Source organism: Durio zibethinus, chromosome 18 (genome assembly GCF_047325235.1).
Source record: "Durio zibethinus cultivar Kanyao isolate XHJ-2024 chromosome 18, ASM4732523v1, whole genome shotgun sequence".
Classification (NCBI taxonomy): domain Eukaryota; kingdom Viridiplantae; phylum Streptophyta; class Magnoliopsida; order Malvales; family Malvaceae; genus Durio; species Durio zibethinus.
The window spans coordinates 9486446-9503952 of NC_143179.1; the positions used below are offsets into that span (position 1 = coordinate 9486446).

The window sequence follows — 17507 nt, forward strand, 5'->3', positions numbered from 1 at the left end:
AGACCAATACCAAATTTTTGTACATTCATGAACTTTTCTCCACCTTGAGTCTCCATTTTCTGTGCAAAGTCAGTCAATATGGGCCATCTTTCAGCTTGCATTTCACTTTCAATTTGACTTATTCTATATTTAACAAAGAAAATTAGAAGCAGACTTGTTGAATGCTTAACAAAACAACAAAGTTTGAGTTGGACCAGTTTTTTTATTGACCACTTCCCTATTATGGGTTACCAAATCCAAACTCTTCCTTTTCCATCTCTTCCTTACAATTGGTTGAATTTTTTTTTTTTTCCAAATCTACTAAATATATATGCAAGTATCTACTTACATGTGTCATAAATCATATAATTTGTTGATAAAATATTAAAATTTAAATTTAAAAATCTGATTTCTTAAAAACTTTGAATAGAAAAACTAGTAACAAATAGTCCTTTCTAATTTTGCTTTTTATCTTTCATAATTACAAAGTTTTTGCTATTTTATAAATTCATTGATCTTCAAAAAAAAAAAATCATATTTATGATAGTAATAAATATACCCAAATAAAAAAAAATGGTGGCAATGCAAATATGTCTTTTTTTTTTTAAGTTTTCACTATTTATCAACAATATAAGACATATAATATGTTGGTTTTAAATCCAAATGTTCATTTTATGCCTTAGTTCCCAAAGCATGAAATTTGACAATGAAATGGAACTAAATCACTCTACAATATATAGAGAAAAAAAAAAAGAAATGATGTGAAAAACTCATAGTTGTTCATCTAATGTTCAAATGTGGATAGTTTGAAATAATTCATGCAAATTTTATGCATGTGGCTTCACCATTATTAAAATAAATTAGATAATAATGTGAAGAACAAAGAGAGTGTATGCAACTAGCTCTCCCAGATGAGTGATGAGTAATGCATATTTTTGAATTAATAATTAATTAAAAGCATAATAATCATGAATAAATTAGTAGTGAGATCAATATATGCATGTTGCATGTGAGATATGGTCATCCCATGATATCTTATTGCCAATATTAATAAATAATCATAATTAGAGATAAAATATTTATTTAATAAGAGTTTTTTATTTTAACTTTTACCCTTTATCTTCATATTTATATTATTAAAAAGAGCATTATGCGCATAAACACACTCAAATCCGTAACTTTCGAGCACCAACATCCACATGCCACTAAGTCGATAACAAGAGCCTTAACTTGACTGTCTTTTATGAAAAAGTATTTGAATCATCTTCATATTTTAACTACTATATTAGTCCCATTTGAAAAGGTAAGTAAATCTCACTTTTCTGCTTACTAAGGCAGGTTTTGTGTCATTGTACAAATAATTAAAAAAGAAACAGGTTCTTCTATCCATGTAATTTGCCAATAGAAAAAGGAGGCCCCTGGATATGTGTTTTGGAAATGAGCAAGTCAGCAAGACTTCAATTTGGGGCATCTATACGATATTCTAATTAATTGATAGTGGGCACTAGCTTGATTTTATCTATGGTTTCTTAATTTCTTCTTGATCTGGGGGAGGGGTCACTCTTTTCCAATAACAAGGAAGCCAACTGTGAATGAATGATTTGCAGCTGCCAACGAGTGTTCAAAGCAGATTATATTTGCACTATATAATATATCTGCTATCAGGGAGAGGATCATGAGGAGCCCCACACCTAGATGAAAAATCCTTTTGAAAAGGCCAATGCAGGAAATTTCTGATTTAGAGAATAACGTTGGTTTTTATGATTGTTCATGAAGAAATAATAATTTGCTAAAATATGTTAGAGTTTTCCTTGTCAAATCTGCACATGCCCTTTGAAAATGCTGAGCAGTTGTCCATTTCTTGAAGTTTATTGAATATTGATGCTCATTTCTTCTCCAACCTTGTGTAATGGCTAGATTTATTCAGACAACGTCTGCAAATTGGTTGGAATCTGAAAAGCTCAATATAATTAATGAATGAACAGGAGCTTTACGTCTGTCACTTTCTGGTCCAAGAAAACCTCAGAGAAAACAAAGAAACGTCATTGCTGTTTACAGCTAGATAGATAAAATGTCGGTACCAAACAAAAGACAAAAAGAGAGAGATATAATACTGTGATGGTGCCTCGTTACCTAACTTCTAACTTCCTTCAACGCTTTACAGTGGACAGTAAACTCCCTCCTGAAAGGGCTTCCCCAAATGATAAAGCAATGAAAGCAGTAATGATTTTTTCGTACCAACCTGTAAAAAGTTACCCTTTTCGTTACAGTATTCTTTTCTGTCTTTAGTCATTGCTTTGTCCTTTCTTTTTCTCGTTTATATATCATCTCTTGGCCTTTGGTTATTTTTAACGGATGATTCTGCAAAGCTACGGCCTACGGGCATTTCTGACAGTAATTTTGGTCGTATCTAAAGCGTTTTTCACTCACTGCAGAAGGGGGTTGGAGAGTCTCATGTTTGACATGTAAAACATCAGACTAGCTATCTCCAAGCAGAAAAAACCGACAAGAGACACGACAGGGAAACCATTCTCTCTTGGAGTTTCATAACAGATAACACAAAGCAGTTCAATTTGAAAGAATTTTACATGTGCAGTTGCGCTTCAGGAAATTTACATTCAATGAAATTTATGGGATGGTTCAGAGTTCAAACTTCCATGTGACATCATATAACTAAATAAGTCTCCTACAGAATTTTTTTACAATTGGTTCAGTATTCTATTTCCAATTCTATTGCTTTTAACTTTTCTCGATGTTCTTAGGATTTGGAATTAGCTGCCAACCTTCTATTCAAGCCGCTATTTTCTGGGCTGCTTGTGTTACTATCTGTATATCATATAGCAGTTTCATGGCAATTTCCATTCTGATTTCTCTTCTTTCCTAATTCTGTAAATGTGAAGGCTACCTCTGAATTATTTTCCTGTCCCAAAAAGATTTCTGTTTGGTTTACAATCACTTGGCATTCCCAAAGATTCAGGGTAAAAATGAGGCCTATGAGCCAGGGAGGCAGGGACCGACAATTCTCAGGATTCTGTTTGACTTCACGGTTGTTTCTCCCAATCCTCAGTGCTCATGAAAATGTGTGAAAGGCGGAGCACAACTTCTGACATGTCCGTGCGCTGGTTCCGGTTATCATCCACACAATCCTTGGAAAATAGTGCCATCTTACCGAAAGTTCAAACAAGAAGAACTCAGTTAAAGCTCTAGTGGGACCAAATCAACAACCATAATCAAGCAAAGTTTCGTCGAGACCAAAAAGTTTAAAGTAGGGTCTGTAATCATAATGAACTGCATTTGTAATCCTGCCAAGTCTGGGGCCAAAACCACCTAGCAAAAAGAGGTGTGGGGGGGGGGGGGGGGGAGGGGATTCCAGCGTAGGATCCAGCCCTAGATCCAGTGCTACGATTATCAAACCACACCAACAAACCATGTTAATGACTTTGAAACCTTGAAAATGTAGAAGCAAGTCACTGTCGAACAAGTAACACATGCGACTTCCAAAGGAGGTGTCACATCTCAATCCCGTCCCTCATGAATGATTTAACAACAGAATTGCAATGTTAATTGTTATTTGACACCAATAGATGCTGACGCTGATCTCAAAGACACACAATAAGTTTGTGAGGACCGAGGAGTCATCACCATCTTTACCAGGCAACGCATGATCTTCCGTGGCACAAGAAAAGGAGCTCTATTCTAAACCAAAAGAGAAATAACTAACAGGGGGAAGACTTGTAATAATGCATCAATATCGCAAAGAAATTGATGAAACAAAAATGAAATGAATGCAGTATACCTATAAAACAGTCTTTGTGGTAGTGGGTACGGTTTGGACCGATGATGCATTTGGCCAGCGCAGTCATGGGCTTTGGATATCATTTAATGCTGATAAGACACTGTTGTTCGTAATAAGTTCAATACCACTTGAATGTATCTATAGCCAGTATGATAAATGAAGATTCACTAACTATCAATATGCTCAGTACCGGTATCCTTTTTAATATTTCCCTATAATTGTAAACTGACATTTTTGTAGCAATTATCAATTTATCATACTTGCAACAGTTAAGCAGAAAGCAATTCAAATGGAATCCATTGCTGCCAGTCACCGAGCCCATGCAGATTACGCTGCCATTAGTACAACTGGTAGGATCAAAGGAGGGGAAAGAGAAAGCAAGTGGTTCAATGACAGAGGTGTTAAAGAAGCTTGTTCTAGGAAGGTATAGGGTAATGGCAGCGTGAACATGGCTGCAAATGAGAGCTACAATATAAAACAGAAGTAATTTTTCAAACAAATTATCACAAAAATATATATATATATAATTTTTCAAACAAGAATCACACACCAAATACTTCCTTTCTAACAGAAATAGAATATCCATAACCTTTCACAGAAATGGACTTCCTTTCAGCCGATGTAAACCGTAACCGCTGAAAAACGCGCTATAAATACTTGTTTAATTATTAATCCTTAAGACGAATTAGATTCATTACAGAGGTGCTCCAAAGTCGAAGGAAAATTGACAAAGCAACAACCTTTCAACTAGAGAATATATACAAGCTTTCAGTTGTGACAATAACTCCATAATACTTGGCACATGAAACGCTACGAAATTCTTTTTTTTTAATTCTTGCCATCCGTCCTACATCATTAACTAATTAATTTTACCTCCATAGCAATAGGGAAATTGAGGTCCTCAAGTTTTGAATCGGTGGCTACCCTGTTTGTTTCCCTTCCAAGCATTTTCTGGGCTGATTTACAGCGACTGACCCAAGAAGAACATTGCATATGTTACATTCCCCCAATATCTGGGAGAACCGATGGGCCGGCCCTGTTTCCAATGTAACACTAAAACCTCACAAATTGAAAATTTATTTTACGATTTACTAGCCCCCCCCCCCCCCCCACCACCACCGAAAATCAAATTAACTACTTAACTAATATTACTACTCTAGACTAATATCTAAAGACAATTTCGTTTTATGAATTTTCTCAAAAAAGGGAGGAAAAAAAAAAAAGAAGGCTCAAATTAACATGTAAATTTGCATAGGGATTCTCCTATGATAAACTCACTCCAAGACATTTTTATAGCATTAGCAAGAAAAACAACGAAATTGATTAAACCCTAAATCTTAAAGAGAAAATTGCAACTCAAATATTATTATCCAAAAATCAGACTTAAAGAGGTTATGCTCCAAATTATAACAGATAATAATATAGTACCATGCAACTTGCTAGTCATAGAAGAGCGCAAAAACCTTCCTACAAGGGGAAAATATCCCTACAGATAGCTAAATCCCAATTGAGTTCTTTCTTAAGCAGCAGTCGAAAAGTAGAGCATCTGCTGCTCCTGCCAAGCAAATCATTTTAAACACATTCCACATTAGTTATAAGAACAAATACACATGGCCTCCAGCAACCATACAAATTTGATTCTTGATTTGGGCACGAGACTCTGCTTCATTATGATGGCACTACATAAAACAAAATAGAAATGCATAAGAAAATTTGGTTACGAACCATGTATAGTGAGAAAATAAAATTGACATCCATATCTTTACTGCCAACATATTGAACAAAAGGTTTACGAAGACAGTCACAAATTAAAGGCACATATCAAACAAGTGAATAGGAGATACGGACGCAGGATGAAAGAATGTTTAAGGCAACTATACTATGAAATTAAGCCAACCAAAAACTGATGGTGGCAACGAGTACAGCAAAACACCTTCCACAAAATGATTAAACCAAGCTACGAACAGAGCATTCTAACAATGCCTTGAAATCATTAACAAAAACATAAATGGTCCACACTAGTTATATCAAAAGCAGATGGAAGACATAAAATAAACTTACTGTACGTAGATGTATCAATCTGCTCAGGAAGCTCCTTTATATCCACCTCAAACCTCTCCTGGACCTGCAATGGATAGAACAAAATTGATTAGAGGTGAACATGTCAATGGGTCAAACAGTGTTCGGAAGTTCTAAACCCAAACCTGATTGAGCACATCAGAATCTGAAGCAGATGAAACAAATGTAATTGCAAGACCCTTGGTACCAAACCTACCAGCTCTACCAACCTGCCAAAGAACCAAGAAACAACATGACTCAGATAACTTATAGGCATAAAACAGAAGCAAGACTAGCATGATAATGCAGTTGAGACAAAACCTACCCTGTGCAGGTATGTATCAGCAGAATCTGGCATGTCATAGTTGATGACAATGTTAACGCGCTCAATGTCGATTCCCCTTCCAACCAAATCTGTGGCCACAAGAATTCTTTTATGCCCCTCCTTGAAACCCTTGTAGCGAGTCAACCTACAAAGTATCAGTTAGCATTAAAACAAAAGGGTCAGATTGGATACATATATTATCAACCAAAGCTAAATGGAAAAAGCCAAACCACATATTTTATTTAAGCAAGGAACATTACCCTAAAGGAACAGAAAGAAAGAAAGAAAGAAAAAAAAAAAAAAAACCCTGAACTTCCAAAAGATAACAGGAAATTATTTCTAATAAGTGCATATTAGATACACCAGCCAAACCCTAAAACAAGACCTATATTTGGGATCACAGGAAAAAATAGTACTTAGTAAACTCAAAAACCACAAATCAAGTTAAAAAAAGGCAGTATTTCTCTTCAAATGTATGATGCATCACTCTTTTAAGAAGAAAAATAATAAAAAAAGACAACAAACGACCATGCTGCATAACCCAACTTGACCAAGTCATGTCAAAATAAATATTCCAAGGTTCCTGCATAAACCACAGCATCCGCTATAGCAAAATACACAACCGAACCTCCATACTTGGTGCATTAAGACAACATGAAAAAAAGAATGCCTAAAAGACATTTAATAGGGATCGTCATACAAGATAAAGAGCCTTGTGTCATTTATTTCACAAGAATATAAGTAAACTAAAGTCCTTCTAACTAGTCTTAATAAAGAAAAAAAAAAAAAAAACAAGGTACCAAAAGAACAAATGATGCATGATAAGTACAAACCTTTCTTCCTGGGACATTCCTGAGTGAATGCATATAGAGGGAAAATTACATTCCACAAGTAACTTGTTCAACTCAGCTGCTCGGTTCACACTTTTGACAAAGATAACAACTTGGTTGAAATCCAATGCATCAAGGAGGTCATTCAACTTGCGGTTTTTCTCCAGCTCACTCAATTTGATGTAGTGCTGACATTGGAATCATTTTGTTGATTAGATCTTAAACAATCTGTTATAAAACAAAAAACAAATGAAGGATAAGCCAGCTTCTTGCAATGTACCTGCACAAGACCATGAAGGGTCAACTTGGCCTCATCATCAACATAAATTTCCATTGGCTGAAAGGAACAAATGTCACAGTAAATCATATTAGGGAGCTTCCTCAAGCAAATGGAATCCAGTACGAAATGAATTATGGATGGACATCCCTTGAATTGAGATTCTGGTCCATCTGCTTTGTCTCCTTGCAGATTCGCTACTTAGTTACAGCCAAAAAGTGCTGTTCTCTTCAAAAACAAAGTTTTCATTACATGATGGACACTGCACCCCAACGAGGAAATGCCCAACCCTTCTTATTACCCCCAATCCAAGCCCATACCCATAGCCTAAATAGAGAACAACTAAAAAATTTAAGCCAAAAGTAAAAATCAGCTTACACGGATCCACTACGACAAAGATATAACCACTGCAAACCTATGAATTTATCACTAACCTTCCCCATTTGACCTGCATAACCCATAAATGACTAGCTGCAGCCACTGCGTCAAAGCAACACCAATGGCAAGTATATAGTGATGGACCCATCAGATGTAAAATTTTACAAAACTCTCGGCGAAAGCTGGGCATTAATTAAAAAGATACTTCTAAATTTAAGTAGTATTAGCCATGGAACATTACATCTTGCATAAATTTCTTGCAAACTGGACGAATTTCTTTGCTGAGTGTAGCAGAAAACATCATAACTTGCTTATCATGAGGTGTCATCTTGAAAATCTCCTGGACATCTCTCCTCATGTCTGCAGAAGATAAGTAGAATAAATACCAGAAGGAACAGCAGAAGTAAATGAAACATTAAAAATCCTATACGCTTAACTAGATTCAGGTGAAGAAAACCATACCAAGTGATTCAAGCATCTTGTCACATTCGTCAAGAATGAAATGCCTCACATTCTTCAAAGAAAGGTCTTTATCTCTTGCAAGAGCCAATATCCTTCCAGGTGTCCCAACAACAATGTGGGGGCATTCATTTTTCAGTAGATCTTTGTGAACTTTGATGTTGACACCACCGTAGAAGACAGCAACCTTGATATCAGGCAGGTAAGTACTGAACCTCTCGAACTCATGACAAATCTAGAAGTTAAGGGGATAACTAAAATGAGATTATGTATATCATATAACTTCAAGAATAGAAAGGGAAATTTTATCACCAGAAAGCTTCCAAGAAAAGATGCAGAACTTGCTCTTACCTGGTAAGCTAACTCCCTCGTATGGCATAAAACAAGGGCAATAACTTGTCCTGGACTCGGTTCAATCTGCTGTAATGATGATAGAACAAAAACTGCAGTCTTCCCCATCCCTGATTTAGCTTGACAAATGACATCCATACCCAGTATAGCTTGGGGAATGCATTCATGTTGCACTGATGAAGATCCAAAGAAAATTGTATGGAAGGAATCCCTGGTAAGTAAAATATAACCTCCGTGATCCTTTTAATTGAAACTTTATGATAGTGTTATATTACCTGCAAAGACAATGCATCAAAGTAAAATTTAGACTGGACAAGAAGTTACACATTAAACATAAAAAAGAGGGTATACATCAAAATCAAACATTTTGCACATAAGTCCCAAGAATGGAAACAATAAAAACATAATAGAACGCCAAAGAACACAACATCTATGAAATTTAACTTAAATTTTTGGATTTTAGGGATGGAACTGTATATGTAGGTTAACAAATATTTAAAAAGGAAAGGAGAGTAGAAATTTGCCTTCGGAAGGGTGCTCAAATCCAGAGTCGACAATGGCCCGAAGAAGCTCTGGCTTCAAAAGGAAGTCTCTGAATCCTGAACTGTGAATCCCAACATAGCCCCTACAAAGACAGAGAAAAGATAAAATTAGAACAAAAATCTTTCCCATGGATTATTTACCATCACACACAACAGCAAAATAAAATCATTTGAAACCATAAAAAAACTGATACAACAAGTTATTATTCTGCCCAAATTTATATTTTTATTCAAAATTTCTTTTTTTCTCTTAAAAATTAACACCATTCCATAAAGTAAGAAATATTTGAATAAAAAATGAAAAAGAAGGAATAAAAAGAAAATAAAACTCACTTCTTCGCTGCCTCGCCATTGACTTTAGCAGTGACAGAGTCAGGGGCTTTCTCTTCTTCTTCCTCGTAGTCGAGAAGCTCTTCCTCATAAGCATCGTTATCCCTTGTTTCTCCCATTTTTCTACAAAATCCCAATCCAATAATGTTAGGGTTTTAGCAAAAAAAGACCGAAGAGACACTAAAAACAATTAGGGATTCAAAGTGAGACAGATTTGGGAGACTCACCTGAGAAATTAATCAAAAGAGGGAGAAAATTGGGGGGGATTCTAGGGTTAGGGTTTGGAAAAAGTCTGCAAAGGAAAAGGTTAGCTCTTAAAAGCAAAAAATAAGATTTGAGAGCGCAAAGAGAATTTCGAAGAGAGAGAAAAAGAGATTTGTGAACTCGAAGGATTGATCAATATATACAGCGGAAATTTTTTATTCCCAAAATGCCCTTGCTTATCCTCATTAATTACCATCTTCCTCTTCTTTCCGCTGGATCACTGCAAGTTGTGGGAAAGAGACATGACGCCATGGTCCTGACCCCAACCCATTTTGGGCCCAAAAGCCTTGTCTTTTCTGGTCAGTAAATGATAAAAATAGTATTAAAATTTTCCCAAAAGAGAATAAATAAAACTAGTAAAAGATTATGCATTAATAAGAGCAAAGGCCCTTTCAATTGGCTGATAAATATTAAAATAAATTTAACTTAAATAGGAAATTTTATTACAATTGAAATTTTCTTTTTTTAATTATAAGAAATTTGAATTTGTCCAATATTTTTTGATTAATTTAAATAAATAAGTCTAACGAATTATAAAAAAATTATTTTTTTATTAATTTATGATCTTCTGCCTGTAAATCATGTAAAACAGTGGGAGTAACCCAAATAGGCCCATTAGCAAACCCAATTATCTGGCAAGCTGGGCTTTCAGAAACTTGATTTTGACAATTAAAATCAACCTTGATTGCCAACCATGAGCCATTGCAGCACAAAGCAAGTGGCCGATGCTTGTCAGAAAATAGTATTCTAATCTCTCTCCTAATGACATCTGCTTCAAACTCAGCACTATTTTTACTATCCTTTATTTCCACACAAAAACCATTTACTTCCTCTCTTCCGCTCTTCCATTTTCTATACAACAAACCTCTAACTGATATTTACTTTGCATCTTTTTTTTCTGTAACATTGATTCCAGGGACAATATTCAATGCTAGAACTCATGATCGAAAGGGTTTTTCTAACCATGGTGCATTTCAAGACAGCTCCATGGCTAAACTTCACCCTGTGAAAGCCAAGGTCAGAACTCACCCTTTTGCATGAATGTAATGTTGAATTTGATTCGGTTTCTGATCAGACTCAATTTCTGCAGTTGGCATATGTTCCCATGCATCTGACTGCTTTTCTGTTTTGCTAATAGGCTTACCCCAGTAACCGAAACACCAAACCAAATAGTGTCATCTGTGCTGATTGTGACGGAAATGGTAAGCTGACTATTGTAATGACATTTAAGAGTTTAGGCCCTATTGACTTGAAAAGACTTGGTCAAAGGTTCAAATTCTGATGGTTAAAGAGTTTAGGCCTGGCCGGTCTAATTTTTTTCTCCTTTTGAAGTGGCGTCAGGGCAATGTAGTGAAATATATTTCTGTTTAATAATTTGGCAGGCACTGCGCCTCTGATAAACCTAAAGCTATGCGTTAATTTCTTTTTTTTGCATACTTGTCACAAAACAGTCACATTGGACTGAACTCTCTCCAATCTTAATTTGAATCGATATGAGTGAAGTGTATAGGAAAAACTAAGGGGTCTTTCAGCCTTCTGTATTGAGCTTTTCGCATCCTTGAATCACTTGCTAGGTATGTTTTTTGACAGTGGCGAGAAGGAGATGTTTTGTAGAATTGCAATGGTGCTGGCTTCATCGGGGGTTTTATGAGCACTGACGATGACTAGGATTGCCTTGATCATGTTGAAGTTCGAAAATGAATGCCAAATACAAATGTTAGCAGCGGCCCTAGACTGCCTTCAGAGGTTCGGAGTGAGATGTTTTCCTGTATATACATAGGAAGTCATCTAATGGGGGCTGCCCAACTGTATAATAACCACCAACATTATATTGACTTAGTTCAATATTTTCAGAATTTGATGTTTGCTCATCCCTTCTCAATTCTCATGCCCATTGATTAAGCTTCGATGCAGACAATGTTATCACCGTTTATGGGCATTTCTATAACGAGGTCACTATTCACTAATGTCCAGCATAGTAGATTACTTATGCTTCAGTTTCTATGATTTATTCAGAAGCTAACAGCATTAATCTGCCTACAATAGTGACTAGCCAGCCAAGAAGTTAGTTGTCTTTCATGAACTCGCTCATCTGTCGCTGGAGCAAACGAGTTGCCTCAGATTTGGGATAAAACACATGAAAGACATGACTCTCCCTCTCCGTTTCCACAAGTTTCACCTTCTTCACTTCTTTCCTCTGCAAAAACTTAGTGTACATCGTTCCTCTTTCCTTCAAGAAATCCAAGCCAGCAACATAAACCACCACAGCAGGAAACTCTCTCCATTCAGCTTCAGACACCTCTTGCTTCTCAAAGTTACATCCAAAGTAATCACGATTTGACCAATCAGGTATGCTTAGTCTCCAAAACATGTCATTCATTGCAACATAGCCAGCTGCACTATCAGCCCCTTCTCTATCAGTCCTTTCTTCACTGCCAAAATAAGGATGTATCAACAATAATCCTTTAATCTTAACATGTAAATCATTGTTCCTCATTGCTTTAATAGCAACCTGATGCACAATGTTCCCTCCAGCACTGTCTCCAGAGAGAAAGACATGAGAATGATCAGCTTGCTTGAACCATGGTTCACTAGTAACTTGGCTACATAGCCATTCCAGAGAGCTATAACAATCATCATAAGCTAAAGGGAGGCGGTGTTCAGGTGCCAAACGGTAGTCAATAGAAAGGACAATGGATTGTGACACAACAGATAAATCTCCTAGGAAATGATGGTAGCCAAGCCATGTGGTTGAGCCAATACAAAACCCACCACCATGAAAATAAACAAGAATTGGAAGCAGGGTGGAGGATCCTGGGGTATCAGGAAGGAAAATCCTACCAGTTATTGGTTTTGATGGGTCAATGGTCACATCCTTAGACTTGTATCCACCAGCTGATTCTTGAGAGGCAGGTGCTATTTCATGTTCAAAGCGTTTCACAGAACCATCAGAAAAGACCTGAATGAAACCGGGAGCTTCTGCTACAATAGACATTTTTCACTTGAAATGGTGTAGTAGATTGAGGCCTTGCTTGGAACTTTCTAGAGTTTGTATGGGGTTTTATAGGTACATGTGAATGTTCAGAAATCACAGGCTCGCAGCAACTTTCATATGTAAGTTAAAAATGGATTTCTGAATGTTAGGTCATTCATGTAAAGTGCATTGGATGCTTTGGATCCTTAATAACTTAGAGTTACTTTGTTACCGGAGGAACTGTTGGTTCACTGCAAGGAAATGGAAAGTAAAAAATCGAGAGAGATGAAACTCATGAGGCATCTACCTTTGAGCTTAGTGGTCAGGTAAGGAGACCAGCCAAAACTTTACCATCGCGTCAGGCAGGAGGTGGAACCTACAACTTTATGCTTTCGACATGGGCATTCGGTGGTGACCTAGATTTAAACTTACTATGTAGCACACAGCTGGTACATAACATGGAAAGTTTATTTATGTTTTGAGGTCTTTCAAGGGCTATGAACGACGAGGCTGCCTAGCTCAACCATTGACGTTTCTGTTAGCTTCAGTTGCATTGCACAAGCTTATTGTTGGGACAAAACAACATCAACACGCAGCAATCATACGTAAAACAGCAAGTTCAAATCAAGAATAAGAACATATAAATATATTTGGTTCAGTCCAACTCAAAATGTCCTACTCCAAACTTAATCCATATCAAATAAATCTTTACAATTATGAGACTTTTAGAATGAGAAAAATCTCCTAAAACTTCTTACTCAAAACTTAACCAAAAATCCAATTACACCATTTTAATAGTTTACTCAATTAGCTATTCTCTTGGTGTTTAACTCTCTGGGATTCCTAAACCAAAAACAAAACATCATATTTATAAATATGAAACCCTTTATACATTTACTAAACTTTCGATGTGAGATACAAGACAAACTCAAAACTCATTAACTTTCGATTTGAGATTATGAGATTCAAGACAAATCTCAACAAATCTTCCCTTGACTTGAATCTTCAAACACTTCAACACTATCTGCAAAGCTAACACGCTTATTTTTTTTCTTTTCTTTCATCATAGGGATCCCAGCAATTGAGCCTTCATCAAGCATTTACAAATGATTTTTGAACCTATTTCCTTGTAGAATCACACTACCATTCTTGTACACTTTCAACCAATCATTACTACTATAATATGTGTACCCCCGAGAAGCTAATTCACTCAAAGCAATCAAATTGTAGTGACAACTTGATACATATCTTACATGGCGAAGTGTCCTAATAACACCATTGTGAGATCTAAGGCAAACACTCCAAATGTCTTGAATCTGCACCTTTTTTTTGTTAGCAACCACAATATCCTCATACTTCTCATTTTCATCTAATTTCACAAAGCAACTCTTATCATTGCAAACATGAACTGTAGCAGCTGAATCTAAAACCCAACCTTTATCATTTTTCAAAGTCTGAGTCTCATTTACATAAGTTGTCAAAACAACATCATCATCATCAGACACAACAGTCGTAGTATCACTCTTTTCTTCATCTGATTTTTTCTCATCATTTGCCTTTTTAAAAACAGTTATATCCCTTCTCAGCTTCCTACAGCGTACTTGGATATGTCTCTTCTCACCACAATAATAACATTCTATATCACTGTAATCTTTTTCACTTAACTTGGATCTCTCTCTTGATCCATCAATCCTCTTTTGAGTCCTCCCTCGATCAAAATCCTCTACAGCTAGTGACGCCCCTCTCTACAGCTAGTGACGCCCCTCTACAGCTAGTGACTCCCCCTAGGTGATGAGTTTTGAGCTTCTATAAACATTTCACGCAACAAGACAGTCACATCATCCCATAAACCTTACTTTTCATTCTCACGCAACAAGTCACATCATCCAACTTCAAAGTAGACTTGTCTACCAACACAGTCTGAACTAAAGGCCTATAAGACTTTGACAAATATGACAGTAAAATTAAAGCCTTCTCTTCATCTTTTAACTCATCAACAGAAATCGCTGGCAATTGAGAAACTAATATATTAATCTGAAGACCCATACATTCTTTCATCTTCAAAGAATACAGATACATCTTCAAACATAATCTATTAGTCAACGACTTCAAAGCATAAATACCTTCAAGCTTATCCCACAAACTCTTCATAGTACTCTCAGTTAACACACTGTATTTTATCTCTGGAGCTAGTGTCAATCTAATAGTACTAACAGCTTTCTTCTGAATCTTATTCCAATTAGGTCAGACATTCCATCAGGCGCCATACAACTTTCTTCTTAATCCTATTCCAATTAGCATCAGACATTCCCTCATGCTTATTATTCTCTAATACTTGATCCAATCATTGTTGTACTAATAGATCTTGAACCGTACTTTATCATAACATAAAATTATTCTTTTCATCAAATAACGAAATTTCAAACTTAGGCATAGGTATACCAGACATAGACATCTTGAAACACTGCTTCACGATCTCTTGGGTCCACGAACCTTAAACCTCGAACCTCGCTTTGATATCACTTGTTGAAAAAAAATAACATCAACACGCAACAATCATACACAAAACAGCAAACTTAAATCAAGAATAAGAACACACAAATATATTTGGTTCGGTCCAATTCAAAATGGTCTACTCCAAACCTAATACACTATCAAATAAATCTTTACAATTGTGAGACTTTTAGAATGAGAAAAGTCTCATAAAACTTCTTACTCAAAACTTAACGCAAAATCCAATTACACATTTTTAATAGCCTACTTACTTAGCTATTCTCTTGGTGTCTAACTCTCTGAGATTCCTAAACAACCAAACATCATATTTATAAATATGAAACCTTTTATATATTTACTAAACTCCCAATGTAAGATACAAGACAAACTCAAAACTCATTAATTTTTGATGTGAAATTATAAGATTATTATGAGATTCAAAACAAATCCCAACACTTATTACCTTGGACACTTCAGAAGAACTTTGTGACAACTCTACATGTCTTGTCTAGTATCCCTGCGGTTCTGCCTGTTGAAGAAAACTGAAGGGCTTCCTAGCCTTTACATTTAAGTATTAGCCAATTGACTCCTGATTTGTTGGCCTATTGGTTCCCTTGAACAGGGAAAAATGCTTTGAACCGCACCATTTATGTGAAAAAAATTGACCCCTACTTCCATTTTGCTGTTTACTGATCAGATTCAGAGTAAGCATATATAAGGTAGGGAAACACTGCTTTAACATTTCAACTGAAGCTTTTGAAGAGATTTACATTTGAGCCCCAGATTTTTTTTTTTTTATCAATTAACAGTTCTGGATTTGAGAATAATTGGTGATTCTTTGTTCGTCCTTGAAATAATTTTTCCTCAATTAAAAGGGTGATAATAAGGAAAATGGGGCAGAGTTCAAATCACTGTTGGAGGCTTTAACCTTATCAGCCTTCGGATTCTATCTCTGTGTTTTCCAGGATTCCCTTGCCAACAGAAACTTGTTAGGATCAAGTAAGGGTTAAAAAGAAACAAAACAAAAGGATTTTTCACTTCAAACGTTAATAAACAGGATTCAAAACAAGTATTAAGGGATGTCAAATTCTTAGTTATCAGTTACATTTTTCAAACCATTTTCAGTTGAATTAATCCCATTTTTTGGTCTTGCAATTCCAACAAAATTACATGCACATAAGAAAAAAAAAACACTTACAAGCAAGTTCATCATGTTCATCCTTGCCTACATGTATATCCAGACACCTCCCAGCAATGTGTAAACAATGTAGACTGACCTGAGAATTCAAACCAAGGACAAAAGTCATTTATTACCAGAAAAAGGGTTTTATTTTCCATAATGACATCTGAACATTGAAGATAATGTTCTCTTTGTTTTCTCAAGGTCTGGAAAAATATGATTACAAATTTAATTTAACATTAATTTCAATAAAATAAAATAAAATAAAAACTTTGAGGATAAGTTAATGAAAATACTAGTAAATATTTTTTTTTACTAAACTTTTAGCTTCAATAACTGGTGATCAACGTTCAATCCTCGAAAACCACAAATACAAAAAAAAAAAAGAAAAAGTTCTACGACTTTATAGTTAGGTAACAAGTCAAAAATTAGATGATAGAAGTATTGCATTGGAAAATTGTCCAACAAAAACAAATTAATGAGTATGCCACCTAAAAATTTGTCTCCTAGTTTTCCATTAAAAGAGCTTCCAAGAAAATTGTTTACCACATGATAATAGTAGTAGACTTTTATGAGGAAGGAGGCCCGAAGAGGGGCCATGTTCGTTTGTCGTGGTTTTGCAAAGGTCAAAACTCAAAATTAGCAATGCTTTTATTAATTAGGAAGATGAGAAAGAAAAAGTGTAGCTATTGAAGTCAACTTCTACAAATTGGAGGACCAGAGCAGTTGTTACCAACCCCTTTGCTTTTGGTGCCATTGGCTATTACTTATCCCTTTCTCACTCTCATTAATGTGACAACAAATTCTTTGAATTTCATGGTTTTAAAAAGTTTCAAACAGCCTGATATGGGTTAATTCTATTAATCAATTATTGGTCCTTTCATAATGAAATACAAGAACATTAGGAATGGGTTAACTTGATTTACATACTTGTGTGAAGCAACAAAAAGCTCTTCATTTCTTGCACCTTCGAGATTGTCTGCTGTCAGTTTAATTAAGAAAGTTCTCCAATGTAATCGTTCCTCATATGGAAAATCCATTGAACCTACAATTTCATGTAAATGAAGAACGCATCGGCCTCAACCACATCAAGCATAACTATGTGCATGCATAGACCGAAAATTTTGCAAAGTTTTAGTGTGAATTCAAAGCGAATTTTCTTATATTTTCCACTAGAAACAGTGGCAAACTTAATTTCAACAATAAACTAAAGCAAATATGAAGCAATTAATTAAAAAGAAAAAAAAAAAGGAATTGGACGAAGAAATTTT

General features: G+C 35.6%; 2 protein-coding genes across 3 annotated transcripts; both read right to left on the reverse strand.

Annotated features, from left to right (window-relative positions):
- Positions 1-5112: 5112 nt before the first annotated feature.
- Positions 5113-9873, reverse strand: LOC111299376 (DEAD-box ATP-dependent RNA helicase 15). Of its 2 annotated transcripts, none has more exons than XM_022894541.2 (12): positions 9553-9873; positions 9329-9448; positions 8978-9078; positions 8454-8626; positions 8106-8337; positions 7885-8003; positions 7269-7325; positions 6992-7176; positions 6159-6303; positions 5980-6063; positions 5837-5900; positions 5113-5454 (listed from the first exon to the last, which is right to left on the reverse strand). In XM_022894541.2, exons 2-12 carry the CDS (start codon positions 9442-9444, stop codon positions 5444-5446), a joined length of 1287 nt encoding a protein of 428 aa, XP_022750276.1. In that variant the 5' UTR covers positions 9445-9448; positions 9553-9873; the 3' UTR covers positions 5113-5443. The 2 variants fall into 2 exon arrangements, with proteins under 2 accessions (XP_022750276.1, XP_089603515.1); XM_089747389.1 differs by having other exon boundaries at positions 8454-8728; positions 9553-9710.
- Positions 9874-10186: 313 nt separating this feature from the next.
- LOC111300436 (putative carboxylesterase 17) lies at positions 10187-12637 on the reverse strand. The gene has a single exon (XM_022896066.2). The coding sequence runs from the start codon at positions 12582-12584 to the stop codon at positions 11655-11657; it is 930 nt and encodes a 309-aa protein (XP_022751801.2). The 5' UTR covers positions 12585-12637; the 3' UTR covers positions 10187-11654.
- Between the last annotated feature and the right edge of the window lie 4870 nt (positions 12638-17507).

Coding starts and splice junctions, on each gene's coding strand:
- LOC111299376 (XM_022894541.2), bottom strand. CDS start 9,444: ATGGGAGAAACAAGGGATAACGATGCTTATGAGGAAGAGCTTCTCGAC. Junction 8,627..8,977: donor ATTTGAGCACCCTTCCGAAG/GCAAATTTCTAC, acceptor GATCTTCATCAG/TGCAACATGAATGCATTCCC. Junction 5,901..5,979: donor ATTCTGATGTGCTCAATCAG/GTTTGGGTTTAG, acceptor TATCCATTGCAG/GTCCAGGAGAGGTTTGAGGT.
- LOC111300436 (XM_022896066.2), bottom strand. CDS start 12,584: ATGTCTATTGTAGCAGAAGCTCCCGGTTTCATTCAGGTCTTTTCTGAT.